General features: G+C 36.8%; 1 protein-coding gene across 1 annotated transcript in view; it reads left to right on the top strand.

Moving 5' to 3' along the window:
* STARD9 (StAR related lipid transfer domain containing 9) overlaps nucleotides 1-17,344 on the top strand; it is a 110,220-nt gene that overhangs the window by 73,425 nt on the left and 19,451 nt on the right. The window contains exons 22-24 of the mRNA XM_088145527.1: nucleotides 2,623-2,816; nucleotides 5,254-5,719; nucleotides 7,471-17,301. Coding sequence (XP_088001653.1) covers nucleotides 2,623-2,816; nucleotides 5,254-5,719; nucleotides 7,471-17,301 — 10,491 coding nt within the window. The remainder of the gene's footprint in view (nucleotides 1-2,622; nucleotides 2,817-5,253; nucleotides 5,720-7,470; nucleotides 17,302-17,344) is intronic.

Genomic DNA, 17,344 nt, shown 5'->3' on the forward strand with positions numbered 1-17,344 from the left:
AGAGATATTAAAGTGCCTGTAAGAATTTAAAATTGTTCCAATATCTGGATAGCAATATTTTATTGATCTGTAAAATAACTAGCTGTTTGGTTTAGAGGTGTGCTTTTATTGGTTACTTTACATTTATTTAGCATTTGCACTTTATATACAGAACATCTGGAAAAAGGAGCTGTAGATAAACAACTGCTTTCTACTGCTACAACTCTCTTTAAGGTTATTCTATCATTTATTATCTATAAAGCATATGTCATGAGAATCTAATTACTGAAATTCATGTTTGTGTTTTAAATGTCAGAACTGGATTGGGAGATACAGTACAACCCCAGGACATGACATTTTCTAGTTCTAGTTCTCTAGTTTTATTGCAACAGAGATTCTAATGTATTCAACAATAACTTATGTCACTGTTTGAATCGTCATTACTCACCTGCTTACTGCAATGATCTCTCTGTTCTGAATATGGAAATGACTGTTCTTGTTTTTTGACTTGAACTTGCTGACGTTATTGAAAACACCTTGCAGCAAAATGCTCATAATTTTCTCATGTGACATTAATTGTGTATCTCTGCTTTATATTGGAATATTAGTATACAATGTTATGCTTAGAAAAACTGTTTGTCAAGTCCTGACAAGGAATGTTTCTTAAAGTCCAAAATCCTTCCAATTGTTGTGGCCAATAAGCAAATGTTTTGGTAATCATGAAGAGGATCATTATACAGCCATTCAGCTTTATTTAGACACAATGTCTGTGTCTAAAATATTGGGATTTACCTGAAGGTTAAAAGCTTCTCATTTAATGTTACTAAAAACCTGTCTTCCATTACTTGGTCTAAGTAGATTTTGAATGTGACTACATTCCCATTTAAGCCATTTTTATGTTTGGAGGGAGAAAAATAAAAGAGTTCTGGCCAACTTAAAATGCTTGAGGATGATAAAAGAAACTGGAGAAAGTATGATTTTGATTCTGAGTATCCACAATACATTGAACTATAAACCTAACAACAGTGGCTGGGTTTGCACAACACGTGAAACACAGCTAGTCAGTCATATTTTAGCCTAGCATCTTGTGTTAATCCAGTCAGCAGCTTTGAACATTTCACCAGTTTAATCAGTGCAAGCCTTTACAAGAGTTCAGAAATGTCAGATAATATAAAAGATAAACCAGACAGGATTCTGGAAATACCCTTCTTAGGTATGCTCCCCAGCTATATTTCAGCTACATATAAATTACTACTTAAGCCTGATCTTCACTTGAAACCTTAATCTATCCAGGTGTTAGACTATCCAGAAAGTCTTGTGACGTATTATCAAGGTCATCTGCTTTCTGTATTCAGTATTCTAAGTATCACTTTAGTAATTCAAATGGAGTTTGGGGTAAATGTGAACAGAAATTAATAGTGTGGAGAAAAAATAGTAATATACTATTTAAAAAAAGCAAAACAGACTCTTGCTGCTTTTGGAAAGTGTTGACTCATCTGAGATTACAGACGTCTGACAAATAAAAATAAGTTCTTGCAGCAACCAGACACCACAGATTTGCTTGCTTGCTAATTCCCCCCCACCCCCGCCCCAGGCACAGAGCATAATTCAGTCCTTCTGTCACTGGACCTAACGCTTCTCCTGTTCTTTAGACTTTTAGCCGATCCTGTTCAAGACTCTAGTAGAAGGTTTAGGACAGAAGATGCCAGATAGAATGAGAAGGGGTTTCAGAAGGGTCTGATGTTTGAGGGGAGGAAAGTGAAGACAATGTGCTTGTGCATAAAGAATCATTCCTTCTCTTTTTTAAAAAATGAAGCTTTTCAACCCCAAGGGTTTATCAGTTCACGCATCAGTTCACCCAGCAGAATGGCTGCCATCAGTGAAACGGGAGAGGAAATTCCCCTTCTTCAATCTCCTGAAGATCCCCACAATCTGCTATGGATTTGGAAGAGGGGGCAAGGGGTTACAGAAAGAAGAGAAGTCCCAGTGTTGTGAAAGTTTACTCTTAAGAGGAAACTACCCATAATGCTTACAACCACCAGGTGTGATAATTGGAACTGCATCTAGTATTAGCATAGTATAACAGATTATTACATTTTATGCAAGCTTAGAAGTGCAATTCTCCCTAATTAAAGTTGGACTTAAGAATAATTATAGTGATTGCCAATTTTTTTCCAGCCTTACAAAACTGTTTACGTGAGTGATATAAATACAGTATCAGATTTAGATATTTAGATGGTAGCATTGTTAATTCATTATCTTCTAAATGTAATTAGGTAATAAAATGTTTCCTTGGGGTGAACCTAAGCAGTTAATGTGCTTGGAAGCCACATACAATCTACTTTGGTTGATTATATGACTGGTGGCAGAACAGACAATGGAGGAGGTTTATTAACCTTCTGTTAAATGTTACCAATGGGAATTCTGACCTTACTATGACATCACGCATATGAACTAGTGTACTCTCAGTCACACAGATGCATTTTATCCTTTCAGGAGCATCTTTGCTGTCCTTCACCAGTACTGACATCTTTCATTGCACAAATAGATATTTTCATTTTTTTCTGATTTAAACACTTACCTGATATAAAAGGATAGAAACATGTTTCCTTCTTTATTTAAAATATTTTTCAAATTTTCTAGCAATGAACAGAGAAATTTCGCACATGAAGAATGCCAGCCAAAGTTGAAAAACCATGAGATTCTTCAAAGCAGGGAAATTCAACAGCAGCAACAATATATTGAAGAATTACAGCAGCAGATCTTGGATGGGCAGGTCAAAGCTGAGCAAGAACTGGAGCATGATCAGGCAGTAATTGATCAGCAAATCAGAGAAAGTATGGGATGCTGAGTTTTCCTTTCTATTTCTTATTATTACCTTACATTCTTATTTTTAACACCAGTGATTCGTATGTCAGGTTACTAATTTTACTTTTTTCCTTTGATCACTATTTTCACATAATTCTTAAAATAGGGTAGAGTTTAAATGAGCTGCTTAGATCCTTTCAAGAATTCTTTAATATATATTGACCTTCTCAAAATGAATGACTTAAGAAGTTTCTAGTCTTTAAACTGGGATTTGGCTGCAGAACCTGTAAATCAGGTTGTACAGGATGCTTCCTTTTCTTAATCTTTAGGCCAAAAGAGTTTCTTCAATAGAGTAGAAACCTCTTCCACCTCAAAAGCTCAAATAATCATCTTTCTGTGCAATCGTTGAGTATCATTGTTGCCCTTAGATGCAACTGTTTTGGTGCCATTTTCCTCAGCTGGAGGTCCGTTTTCTTCCTAGTTTAATCCCAATGGTAATCCTAGCCAATTTGTGGGCTGGTGTCACTAAAAGATTTGAAGGGAGGAGGAAATTAAGCTAGTGCTTTCTGAATTACTTGTAAAGAAATCATCCAGGGAATAATTCAACGTGTTTTTGTCTTATCGCTACAGTCAGTGAGTAAGCATATGCATAACATCTTTGTTGACACTGATTGAATCAAAAAGCCACAAGTACATTCCACCTTGTGGCATCCTATTCAATCTCATTCTAGTTTGAAAAGAACATTGATGAGCTTTCTTTGAGTATAGTTTTCAAACCAGCTGTGGATTCAGCTAATAGACCTGATACCCAGCCCATAATTGGCAAATCAGAATGTCATGGGGAATTTTGTTAAATGGTGTAAAGTTACAGAAGTACAGATTCTGCTAGAAAGTTAAGAATAACTTCCTAATGATAAAAGCAAGGTGATAGTAGAGCCAGGGACCAGGAGAGATGGTTTACTCCTCTTTAGTAGTTATGTTCAAACAAATACTAGATACCCACCTGCTGGGGATACTGTGGTTTGTATTCCTGTATTGCATAGAGGCTTGGGTTTGGTAACCTAAATGGCATCTTCTAACTCTATGATTTTGTGACATTGTTTCCATATCCTGGCATTCATCTAAAATGTTCTTTCCTTTCCACTCCTCTTCACTGAATGGAAAGAATGGAAAAGAAGACATTACTCCCCAGACTCTGTTCAGTATGGTATCTTACATCTTTCTGAAGGCCCAGAGCTCTTGCTTTTTCCTTAAGTTTTGTAATACAATATCCAGCTCAATACACCCAACATTCAGTTATATATTTTATCATGTTCATTTTGTCACTCATTAATCTAAAGAATGTGCATAATGTTATGACTATCTGCCATAGATCATTATGCTTTAAATATGCTAGCTTTTCATGTACTTCAAACGCTTTAGAACCTTTTCTGTTAAAAAAAAAACCCTATTTTTCAAAAGTCACAAAAGACAATAGCTTATGTTTCAAGTTATAAGCAGTTCCAGAAAATCTAAGATCAGCAAAGATTAAAGCTCCAAAATCAGATAGCTATTTTGCTTTTTTTTTTCATATTTTCTCTCATACCTCCTTCTATTGCAAAATAAGTAATTAATTCAGAGTAGTAGCTTACGTTTTTCTAGTAGAAAGTAACAAAGGGTATATGCTTGTTTAACTTGGTTTCTTTTTGTCCTTTACAAAATACTGATACTGATACTGATGCCAGAAACCTGTCTTGCCAGCTAAGTGCTATTTGCAGTTTAGGTGTTGTTAATAATACAGAGAATAAATGCTAGTGAGATTGTGTAGAGCAGCAAAATTTCAAGGCCCTTGGCTTCATTTCAAAGGCAGTATGGTCAATAGATCACAATTCATGAATTTACAAAAGCTATTTTGTACTGATTGACTGATTGAATTTACCACTTATCTCAGCCATGTGACTAAGCGGTTCACAATACAAAATCTATAAAAACATGTGGAGTATCATAAAAACAATATTATGATGCAGCCAAAGCCCTAAAAGATTATCTCTCAATCAAAAAACCATAAGGGCTTTATCAGCAGCTTGGTCCCAATGCCTGAAGGAAAAGCCAGGCCTTCAAGGCTTTCTAGAAGACTAAACAGATGTTGGGGGCCATCTGAATCTCAGGGAGGATGCTGTTGCCTGACCTTATCTGATTTCTTAAAATAAAATGAAAAAAAAAAACCCTAAATACATGAAATGTAATTCTATAAGAAGATTGTGAAAACTTATAGTATAATATATCTGTTAGTCTTTACAACACCATAGGACTTTCCATTGTTTTTGCTGCAAAAAATTAACATTGATACTTTTCTGGATCAAATCAACATAGAAGTCATTTAACTGTATATTAGCTCTTATTTAATAGGTCCTATCTGTTGATAATTAGGATAATGGTAAAACCAAGACCACTTCTTAATTTTTGCATTTATTTGTTTGTTCGTAGACCAGCAGTGGCTCATTGATGAAAAGAAACGTCTGGCTAACCAAGAGCAGCGGGAGTCTGCTGCGCAGACCGAGGTCAAATCATATGCTGAAGCTGGAGTTCAGCATGAATCAGAATTGAAGATTGGCCCTTCCTTGACACAGCAGAACAAGAAGAAATTAGTGCAGCTAGAACTTTTACGAAAATACTCTTTGAAGAAAGCAGAAACGCATTTAAGTCGGAAGAAGGTTAAACTACAGTTGGAGAAGATTGTGAAGAAGCAGAAATTGCTAGAAGCAAAGAAAAAACTGGAACGGTTAGAAGCTACTTGCTGGATCAGCAAAGACAGTGTGAAATCTCTGTGGTTCTTGAACCAAGATACCAGCATTGAATCTTGGGATTGCAAAAGTTCATGGCCAGGATCAAAACCAGACTCTTTGCAATGCCAAAGGAAGACTTGCTTAAAACTTCAGTCACCACAATCCAGGTAATTAACATTTATACTAGCTTTTAATGCATGTGTGCATGTATGTATTTGCAATGTTTGTATATTGTATAAGCCTCATGGACTCCCACCAGTTTACAAAAGTAAACATAAAGTCCATAAAGGATTACTAAAATCAGTTATGCACATTCACAGCATGACTCCAGAGTCCATAACAAGCATTCACACCCAGTTCCTAAAATCATACGTTAATAAAAAGTAATTAAAACCTCTGGAGAAAAGCTCAGACTTTCTAATTGTCATTGGGGAGGTCACCATTCAGATCTCCCTGGGAAGGGCTGGAACATAAGCTAAAAAACACCATGCTGTTTTCTCCCCACAGCTCACACAGCAAGAGGGACTCTCAACATGCCACTGCTCCAGATAGTTAGCCAGTTTAATGAGAAGAAGTTAATCTTCCAAGTACCTAGGCACTAACTTACGTAGGACCTCTTAGGTGAAAACTAGCCTCTGAATGGTACTGTGAGGCCTATTGGAAGTTAAAGCAGTGCCCACAAAACCAGTGTAATATGGCATTGGAGTTCTCGCCTGCCAACAGGTCAGGACTTTGCTTGTGGGAAGCTGGCAGGGAAGTCACAAATGGTGATCATGTGACCGTGGGACACTGCAAGTGTTGTGAGTGTGAGCTGGTTGCCAAGTGCCCAGATCTATCTATCCCTGGAATCAACAGGCTAAACCAAATCCCAGATAACATCGCAAGACACTACTCCATTCACCTCTTCTGTAAGGCCAACAGGGATGTCCATATCTCAGTGGGAAGGCTATTCCATGAGACAGACATCATGACAGAGAAGACATGTTTCCTAGGGCCCATCAAGTGACACTGCTCCACTGATGGGATCTGGAGCATGCCCACTCCGTCTGATCTGGTGGGACGAGCAGAAGCCATCAGGGAGAGGCATTCCTGCAAGTAGCCTAGCCCCATGCCACCTAGGGCTTTAAAGGTGACACCCAGCTCTTAAATACAGGCATTCTTTAAGGCAACATAAAAGCTTTTAATATATTATGGGTTATTTGTATGTGATTAATGAAGGGCAATTGATTAATTGACTAACATTTCTTCTAGTGAAGAAACCCTCACAGATATCCTGAGATAAATTGTGCTTTCATATGAAAGATCCTTACGGTTCTTGTTTCTAATTATGCAGAATTATGTATTTCAGTTCTTACTTTAATGTTTCTGGAAATGAGTAAACTAGAAAGACATATGCAATAAGTACCAAATGGTGAGGTGGGTTAAAATCCTATCAACTGGTAGCAAATACTATTAAAAGAAACAAGATAAAAACTTCAAATAGTACAATATGTAGTTGGGGGTGACATGTTTAAAAGTAAAAGCCTCAATTCACTATCAGAAATCCTCTGGGCTTCATAAATCAATCCATAATATGTTAAGATTGCCTGGTCAGGCAAACCATAGTCATAGAGAGCTTCTAAAACTTCTTACTAGTTCCAAGAACTAAAATCAGCCCTTTCTCTGAAGCTCTTCTGTTGGTTAGACAAATAGTTTGGGGATATGAAACTGAATAAAAGAATGAGGAAAAATGCTGCATTGTGAACTTAGTTTGTGTATATGCATATTCTTTAGGCCCTCCTGGTTTCTTGTCTGTCTGTCCATTCACAGAGCAGTCTCTTAACTCCTGAATAAATGTCTGTAGTGGTGTAATTGCCGTACAAATTCACAGCAAAGTATGGAAAACTTATTATTAAATGGCTGATTTTTTTTCCTACAGTTTTTTCTTGAAGAGCAATCCCTCTGAGTTATCTACCTCAGCACATAACTACACATGCTCCATAATCAATCCACCAAGGAAATCTCTGTCTGCAGAGTACCTTCCCAGAGCAGTCCAAGAACTTTCCAGAAGAAATATTCATGAGGAAAAAGATGGATCTTTCCTAGCCCAGGAGCAGCTAATCAAAAAACAGGACACCTCTTTCAGAAATAAAGGGATAGTGGAAAATAACCATAATAATACAGAAGTCATTTATTTTGGTAAACATAACCAAACAATGGAGAGATCAGATAATAGCTTAAGACCAACCAGATCTAAAGCCCAGATTTCAAAGGCCTGTACTTCTAATCATTTTAAGGAAAAGCATGAACCTGAAACAAAGAAGGAAGGGTCTGAAATTAAAGAACTAGGAGAATTAATTCAGCACTCAGGGGAGGACTTAAAAAAGAATGCAGCTCAGGAAGCCAGTAAAAAATTTCAGGTGGATAAAAGAAAAAAACACCAAAGTTCACTTCCTGGAAATTCTATTAAGAAACTTAAAAAATCATCAATACATGGTAAGCCATTTCTACAGCAACTGACCCGAACCCCAGAGAACTTTAAAAAAGGTTCATTGGACAAACAATCATTAGAACAGCATGAATTCTTAAGGGTAGCACCTTCAGCAAGAAGCCTTAATAATCTAAACAGTCAAGTACCACTCTGTCATGGAAAAAGGAGATGGCATAGTGCTGAAGTGCTAAATGATAGAATCTCGAAAACAGGCCCCGATCTACTGACCAGCTGGCAAGAAGATGAAGACATTGAGTTTTCTGACACAGATAGTACTTATTCTGTGGATTCTCTTTCATGTGCTAATCCAGAAATATTGACAGGACAGTTGAATCATCTGGAGGAATCAGCTCCAATAGACATTGTGGAATTAGAGGGTTCAGAAAGTGATGACAGCCAAATGTCACAAGATTCACTTACAGAAAAAGAAAACAAAACCGAAAGCCAAGATATAAAGGATTTCCCTGAAATACACCAGGAACCTGTTAAGCTTTGCAAAGACAATAATGATCAGTCTCTCTCACAGTTAACAAACACATCCACATCAGGCAATCTGACTATCAATGCGAGAAGCTTTTCTCTGGATAGCTTAGGTGATGCTGATGAGGTGTCAGATCTTGCAGAAGAATCTAAATTAGACTCGTACGATGAAGTGCCAGCAGAGGTTTTTTGGAAGTTGCGAAACCTGAGGTCAGACTCTGCTGTGAGCAACCCACAGAACAAGTTTGAGATCTGTAATGAAACTGTAAGAAAATCTAGTGCGTTGAGTCTCCATGCAGGTTCTTTTTATCTAGATGCCAGCTCACAGTCTAGTTCTGTTTGTGATCAAACATTAAACAAGATGAAAATCAGTTTTTCAGAGCAAGGTGACTCGGTAGATCAAGTGTCACAGATTGCCGGTGAAAATCTTCCAGTTTTGACAGATGCTTGGCTGTCCAACAATTTGGAAAATCAAAAGAATAGACCCATAATAACTGTTCCTTCATCTCAAGACTATTCAGAATTTCAGGTTGCTCAGATGTACCCTGTTAATAAGTCAAAGTACTGGATGAAGAAGGAAGATGTAAGACAATCAGCTGCTGAATTATCATTTGTTTCTTGCTATAAAAAACCTCATCAGATTTCTCATGAGCCAAATAAGATTGAAATGCTAATTTCATCTACAGCACCATCAGTACCTTTACCGGAAACGAGGAAACATCTTGAGGTTGAAGCTCCAGAAGACACATCATCATTTTCTTTTTCAACCAAAAATACATCATTTGGTCATGTTTCCACATTTCCTACAAAGCTGCATTACTGTGAAACTGCCTCTTTACCTACATCTAATTGTCAGCAGCCTAATAGCTTATCTGAAGCAAGATCCATCAGTGAATGGAAAGAAACATCCAGCTGTTTGAAACCAGCCTCAGAGTCTGTTTCTTCACTTTATTCTGAGATTTTCAGAGATCAAGATTTTAAAAATAACCTCTTAACTTCTGTCCCAAATGCTCCTATTTTACAGAAAGAAGGAGTTTATGTAAATACCGGTTTTGAAGAATGTCTCTTTAGAACGATTGAAAAGGGAGATGCCAATTCTGATTCAGATAGTAGCATAAGGGACTCAAAAATAGTTGAGTTACACCACATAAATAAAGTGGCCTTTCACTCCAGGGACCACTTTGCAATATTAATGCAGACCCCTGAAACTGAAAAAGTCAGTATGCAAGAGCACAGGGATGTCCTGACAGAATCTGCCTTAGAGGTTCCCTTATTTAGAGAAGTGGAGGAAGAAGTACCTCGAGGTGAAGAATGGGATTCAGAAAATAAATATACATTTCAGACAAAAGGCTTAACGAGGGATTCCCCTCCAAGCTTAAAAGTTGATTGTTCTGGAAGTAAAGTGAGTCAGAAAGCTTTGCCAACTTTTCACGCTGAAAATATGATGGAGAAGAGCAGCGAGGGGGACAACTGTAACATGAATTCTGCTTCCAAGCAAGGAACAGCTTCATCTGTTTCTGTGGATTTTGTGATTGACAAATCAGTGCATTCCAATGTAGATGTAAATGAGAAAAAAACTGATGCTTCACTTGAGTGTTCTTGCAAAATAAGTGAAAAATTCACTCCTCAATTCAATTCAGATATGTGTTATGAAAACATTCCTAGAACTAAGGATGTTTGTGAGATGAGATCTTCTTTCATGGAAAATAATAGCAATCTCTCAGATCAGAAACACACTCTTCATAAAGAGATAGATAATTTTCTTGCGTCTAACTCCCTCATTCACTCTGGAAAAACCAAAGCTTGTTGCACACCTACATTAAGAGAGCAGAAAGAACCTCCAGTTTTACATTATTTATTTAATGAAAATGATTGCTTGGGAGCAGGAGGACTGCATTCTAGTCTATCCAGAAATAACACTGGAAAGGACTCTAGAAGCACTTTGGGAGAAGATGGAATGTTATCAGTCACAACTTCTCAACAACTCAGGCTATATATCAATAAAATGTCTAATAATCTAAAAGAAGAATCCAGAAAGTTGCCAGAAGAATCCAAAGTTGCCAGAAGAATCCCTACAACTTCAGAGAGAAATCAGGCTGAATACAATAGCAAGACTATAAACTCTGAAGAACTCAAAAAGTTAGTAATTAGTATCAATAAGCTGGAAAGTGATATTTTAGAAATGAAATGTAGTCAGAGTAAAAGTTTACAGAATTACTGTACAGTTGAACCTTTAGAAAGTAGGAGAAACTCTGAAATCTCTCATTTGATTCAGGAACCGAACAGTGATAATGAGAAATGTTACAAGAACCAGTCTGTAATTGTAGCAGTAGAAGATGAAGAGAAGGTCCAGCTGACTGATTCTAGTGAAAAAGATCAGACTGCATCAAAGCTGGCAATGAAGTGTGAGAATAATACCCACATACCCAATGTTAATCATAATAAAGTCCAAGAAAATGAAAAACAAAGCATTTGTCCTGCAGACATAAAAGAAAGCTCTAAAAGCACAGTAGAGTTTCCTGACACACATGAACAACCAGTTAAAAATGATATCAGTACAGAAAATATCCATGGTTCTGAACCATCAGTGACTGCAGTAACCATGAAGTATGGGCAAGATACTAATTTAAACTACAATAAAGAAGATAAAAAAAAATGTAGTAACAATGAGATCTATTCAAAAGAAATCTTAACAAAATATCCTAATACTATTCAGGAAGATAAAGTTGATGGGGGTATAATTTGTTCTCAAAGAGTGGATAAAGAACAAAGAGATGCAAGAAAAAATGAGGGATGTAAAAATTCAGAATTAACTGGGTTACAGCTTGCTGAAAATACTGCATTGCTGCAAGAGAATCAGACTCAGTGTTTTACTAATTGTGACAACAGTAATGGAACTAAACTTGATATGGCCGAAATACCAGAAACATACTTCACTGCTTCTAAATTGGAAGAACAAGATGATGAACTTGATTTACCTGAAATACATCTTAATAGTATTGAAACACATGACGAGAAAGGATCAGTAAATCTTTGGAATCATATGAGTGAAGTATTGAAAGACAATAATGATAGTGCTGATTTTGGTGATAATAAAGGTATCACTGAGCAGTGTGGAATTAAAAAAGAACCCAAACAAATTAGTGATGTTGAAAGTATTAATGCATCTCAACCTTCCACAGGTTATTCTCAGAACTCTATTTCAGAACACTGTGATACAAATTTTGTTGGAAACAGTCTTGATGCTTATAAATATATACCAATTCACTGCCTTCCTAAGGAAAATGGGCCAGTACATTTAATAACTCCAGGACAATTATGTATACCTGAGGTTCTATCTCAAACCATCAAGGCACAAAACATGCATACTTTCAAAGGAGAAAAGAAAGAGGAGTATTTTGAAGAAAATAGTGGAAATCCAGAACAGGATATCTTCCAAGGTCAAGCTTTACCAACAAACAAATGCAGTTACTGCTTTTCAGATAGTGATGCAGAATTGCTACCTCACATGTTTTCAAGGAATGATACTGATATTATTGATAACTTAATGCCAGTTCACCAAAGAGATGCACTAGAAAATACAAATCAAGATTATGGTTTAACTTCAATCACCGTTAAAAGGTTTTCCCATGATCCTGCACAAAGTCCTTTGTTACAAGGAAAAATTACAAATGGAGAAAATAGGAACAGTGATTTTACTAGAGCAAATGATTTGACAATGACATTGAGTAATAATGTCTGCAATGAAGTACTTCAGTATTATGAAACACAAATAGAGAATGATGTGGAAGCTGGAACACTATCTCCTGTGGACAAAGAGGAAATAAATAAATCTGTAGAGGATTTAATGTTAAATAAAACTTCAAATTATTCTGGATCTGAGCAGAGTCCTAATAAAGAGGGCACATATTCCAAATTTATGGAATGTAATAAATCATTAGATTATGCTTCTGTTGATGTCGCACAAAACAAAGTTATCCCTCACAAAAGATTGGATTCTTCTGTAAGTCACAATGTAGGCAAGTTTCATGAAGAAGGCAAAAAGTCAGACCAATTGTTAAATTCATTCAATATACTTCAGAAAGAAAGTGCTACTTTAGGCTTAATAATCTCAGAAAAAATATTCTCCACTTCAGCATTCAGAGATGAGGTAGAAGAAATGACATACGCTTCTCAAGATCGTTTTAAGAATAGTGTCAGTCAGAAAGAGGTGGATTCATTAGTGCAATATAATCAGGAAAATAAATGCCTTGTTACCAAGTACATTGAAAGAGAATGCAAATCCAATATTGAAAAATGTAATGAATTGGTGGGATGTCAAGCAGAAACCACAGAAATTTGTGCATGCAGAACTTCTCATGATTTCTGTATAGAACATAACTCTGTAGCAACCTCTGATGGTGAGAATCTTTCAGATAATTCTGACAAACCCATGTGGGAAAATACTAATTTTATGGACGACTATGGTTCAGGATGTAATGTGAATTCTTATTTGTCTGATTACTCTGCTAGACACTTGAGCGCATTAGCTACAGATGATATTTATTTTGAGGAGAGTAAATGTCTTAACTCGAAAGTATCTGATTTTCCTGTATCAAGTGCAGATAATTATGCTTTACATCAACAAGGCAGGAAAATTGATAGAGACAGTGATAGCATAAAAAACATTGAAGAGATCTATCAGAACGAAGAACAAGATCAAAATGATTTTCCTGAATGTATTTGTGACCAAGAAAATGCATCTTTACAGTCTGAGAATTACATGACTAGGACAGAAACAAAATTGCCTGAAAGAAACTTGCATCCTCCTCAACATTTTAATCAAAGAAGCAGTTGTGAAACAACAGTACCTCCTAAATGTTCTATGGAAGATTTTTCAGCTTGCACTTTATTTAAACATGACAGCACTCTTGAGATCCCAAAGTCTCAAGAGTGTTCCACATGTTCTATATGTAGTTCATATGCCAGCTCACAGCAAGATGCCTTTCTGGCTTCCAGTTTGTCAGCTACATTTCAACTCCAAGAAAGTAACTTGCTTTGTCATCAGGATTTACCAGATATTTGTTGTTCATCTTCAGAAACATCTCTTAAGAACAACGTAAGTCACAGTGAGTCTCAGATATCTGCTGCTTTAAATCCTGCTCCATTAAACTGTCCTTCACTTGTTATCAATGAGATGCAGGAAGGCAAATGTGAAGATTCTGAAATTCGTAACCCGCAGCTGTGTGCTTCAGAAACAGTTCTTTTTCTTGCAAAAGAAAATGAATGTCTTCCATTATCTCAAAGAAACTCAATTTTAGATTGCAATGGAATACATAATTTTAAGTCTGAAAAAAAATACCATGAAGTAGCTGATTGTCAGGAACCTAGGAATATTGTTTTACCACAAAAAGAATGCTTAGAAGATAGTGACAAAAGTTTGTATCACACTTTAAATACAAATCTTGACTTACAAAGAGAGCAGAGTACACTACATTTAAATAGCAGTGTGGAATCAATAAATATTCCTACTACAAAAATAGATAACCATCATACAACTGCATGTAAGATGATGAAGGCTGAGAGAGAGATTTTGACATCAGACCAACTAGACATTTCAAAAAAGAATGACAGTATCCCTTCCAGATATTTATCAATAAATAACTGTTTAACTTTGCAAGAAGAACCTGCATCAGCAATACATAAGCATAAAAATAACATTTCTACTTCACAGAATGCAAAGAGAATGAAAAGAGATAGACAGTGGCCAGATTTGCAGAGTCATAGCTTATCAGCACCAATGATTGCCACATCTTTTGTTGAATGTGCTTCAGAAACTTCTGAAGTAGACATTTCTGCGCATCCAGCTTCTAAGTCATTACAAGACTTAAATATGAGCATTGAGCCTCCCTCTCCAACTGGGGATGACATGTCCAGTGCTGAAAACTTATCAAAATTAAAGACAGATAATGTCCCAATTAAGTATAAACCCCAATTTCAAAAGAAATCTGCTGAAGCCCATGGAGACTATAAAGAACAATCTCAAGATATTCCTTCTTCAGATTCACCCCTGGTTCATTGCTTAAAAGCTGTTATTTACTCTACTGGTAATCCTACAGATATAGAAGCAAGCAAATACTCAAATAGTATTACTTCACTGCATGGTTATCATATGAGCAAAAATGAAGAACTGAGATATCAGTTAGAGGCAACAAATGAACTGGATCAAGAGAATAATGATTCCATGCACTTTAATTCAAGTGACATAAACCCTTATATTCACCCATGGCAGCAAGATGAATGTTGCAAGATTGGTTGGAAACAATATGTCTTTGGAAGCGCCAGTGATGTTTCCAGCAATCCTCCTCCACTGAGGTTGGATAATCAAACTGTTACGAGATGTTCTAGTGTGGACAATGGCTTGAACTCTCAAAACTCTCCTTTCCAGTCTCATCTCAGTTCTTATGCTAATGCAAGAATGTTGTCCAGCACCCTTAGTAGCACAGAAGATCTCCAAAGGTGGGATGTTGCAAGGGAAGGTTTTGAATCTACATATTCTGATGGAAATGGCAAACTTGATACAAATATTTCTCAGGATGAACTTGAAACCACACCAGAAAATTGCATTTCCAGTTGTGAAAATGTTCTTCCAGATATGAGATGCACTCAACAATCTGAAAATACTTCCACACAAGTTGATGAAATTGTTCTACTCTACCCTACTAAAGCAGATTTATCATCTAATAAGCAGCAAGAAATACTTATTTGTGAACGAGAAACACAGACAGAAGCTCCAACAAAGCATAAAAGACAGAAGAGACACCGCAGAAGCTATACAGACATATCTGCAAGAAAACCTGAGCCAAGCAAGAGTTCATTCCAAGAACCTTCTTCTTGGTCAAGTGTGCAAGACATTTCCATGCACCTTTCACAGCTTCTTCACAACACCTCTGAGCTGCTTGGAAATTTGTCCTTACAAAGAATAAAAGATAATGAACCAAATTACCATAAAGCAATTGAACAGAGAACAAGCTTTGGTATGTTTGATCGCTATACTCAAACAACAGAAGACATAGGCATTCAAACTGATATTTTAGGACATCCTCAAAATACAATCAAGGACAGACAAATTAATGCTAATATGAAAAATGACCTAGTGAAATCTCAGGAAGTAAATGTTATTGTGAAGCTAGTACATCCAGATACTATAACTCTACCTAAGGAAAGAACATCAGAAAGCAAAGGAAGGAAATTGTTGAGTATGCCTGACATAAGAAGTCATGATGTTGATACTCAAGAACATTATTATATGCCTCAATCTACCTTAGGTATACATTCCAGTTCTTCTTCAGAAGTGCCTAAAACACCATTAAATATTTCAACAGCACCTGCCTTCAGTAGTCTCAAAGCGTATCCAGCTGTATCCTCATTATATAATTCTAGACTTGAATCTTCAGCTACTGCAGTTAGTAATCCTGCTTCTTTGTCTCCCAACTGCTACTTTCAAGATAAGAATGCTATTGATAAAACTAACATTCCAGAAGCAAGGGAACTATATTGTAAAAATAACTTGCTGGTTGACCGAGCCTCTTCCCCAATTTTGATTCTTAGTGCAAGTCCAGTCAACCAGCAACCTACATCAGAGATGTTGACTAATTTTTCCAAAGCATTTGCTGGGCAACAGGTGAGAAGTACTGAAAATTCAGGAACTGGTTCTAAAAAAAAAGACTCAGATCTACAATATAATATGAGTTCTTGGGAGCCATGTGTTGATACTTCTTCACATGCTGAGGTGGACAGTGAGTCTACCACACTTAGAGAGAGCAAGGATATGCATAAAAGGTCTGGAAATGGCTTGGATGGGAACATGACCAAAGTGCTTCCCAAAAAAGGTATTTCAAAACAAAAGCACAGATTTACCTTTGACACACGTACTGCAGTTCACACCGAAAGACTTTATCACTCAAGCAGTACTTTAGAACTTTCTAGCCATGGGGAATATGTAATTGATGATCATGGAGAGACCCTTCCCCCAGAACATTCATTTCATCAGATACAAACTATGAGGAGGGCAAGAAACTTCTCAGGAGGAATCAAAAGTGGAAACTCCATTAGAAATTCAGAATGCTCACCAACTAAAAAGTCTTTACCAACATCTTTAAATGAGCATCATATATCTTCATACATAAAATCTGATGAGACTCATGAATGTGTTCCTGATTCTTCTTCTCAACCATGCCATCAGACCTGGAGAAATGAGAAGGGTGGCTCTTTTCTCAGGTCAGAAATGAGTGACATGCAAGATGAAGATGATGATGGTGATGGTGATGATACAAATACAGGATCTGATACTGATAGTGAATGTAATACTGAAATTTTGCTAAATGGGAACACTTCATTAGTAAAAGCCCACAGACATCGAAGCTACAGTCTTCGTGACCTGCCCATGCACAACAAATTCAGCAACTGGTGTGGTGTGAAGGGAGCTCCTCACTCTTCTTTAACTAGCCTGACACGGAGTGCTAGTGATATCCACAGCCAAACAGAAAGGAAGTCAGTTAACACAAGAGCAACTGAAATAGAAGAGAGATCTCTGCTTAGTGAAAGAACAGCCAGAGAGATTGAAAGACTACGAAGAGAGCGTGCCCAGGTTATGTCTGGAATACATTTAGATATGAGTCAGCAACCTCTGACTGTGGAACTCACTGAAGCAAAGCTAACCTATGGGATTGGGGAAACTGATGCACAGCTGAGGATTCTTCAGAATGTAGTAGGCGAGGATGTGACATCAGTGCCCATAAAACAGCAGCTTTATAAACGGTAATTACTTTATTTTCTCAACATTGCAGATTAGCTAAAAACA

Source organism: Python bivittatus, unplaced genomic scaffold, assembly GCF_059951505.1.
Source record: "Python bivittatus isolate LINGU-HERP-01145 unplaced genomic scaffold, Pbiv_v1 ctg000480_np1212, whole genome shotgun sequence".
NCBI lineage: Eukaryota > Metazoa > Chordata > Lepidosauria > Squamata > Pythonidae > Python > Python bivittatus.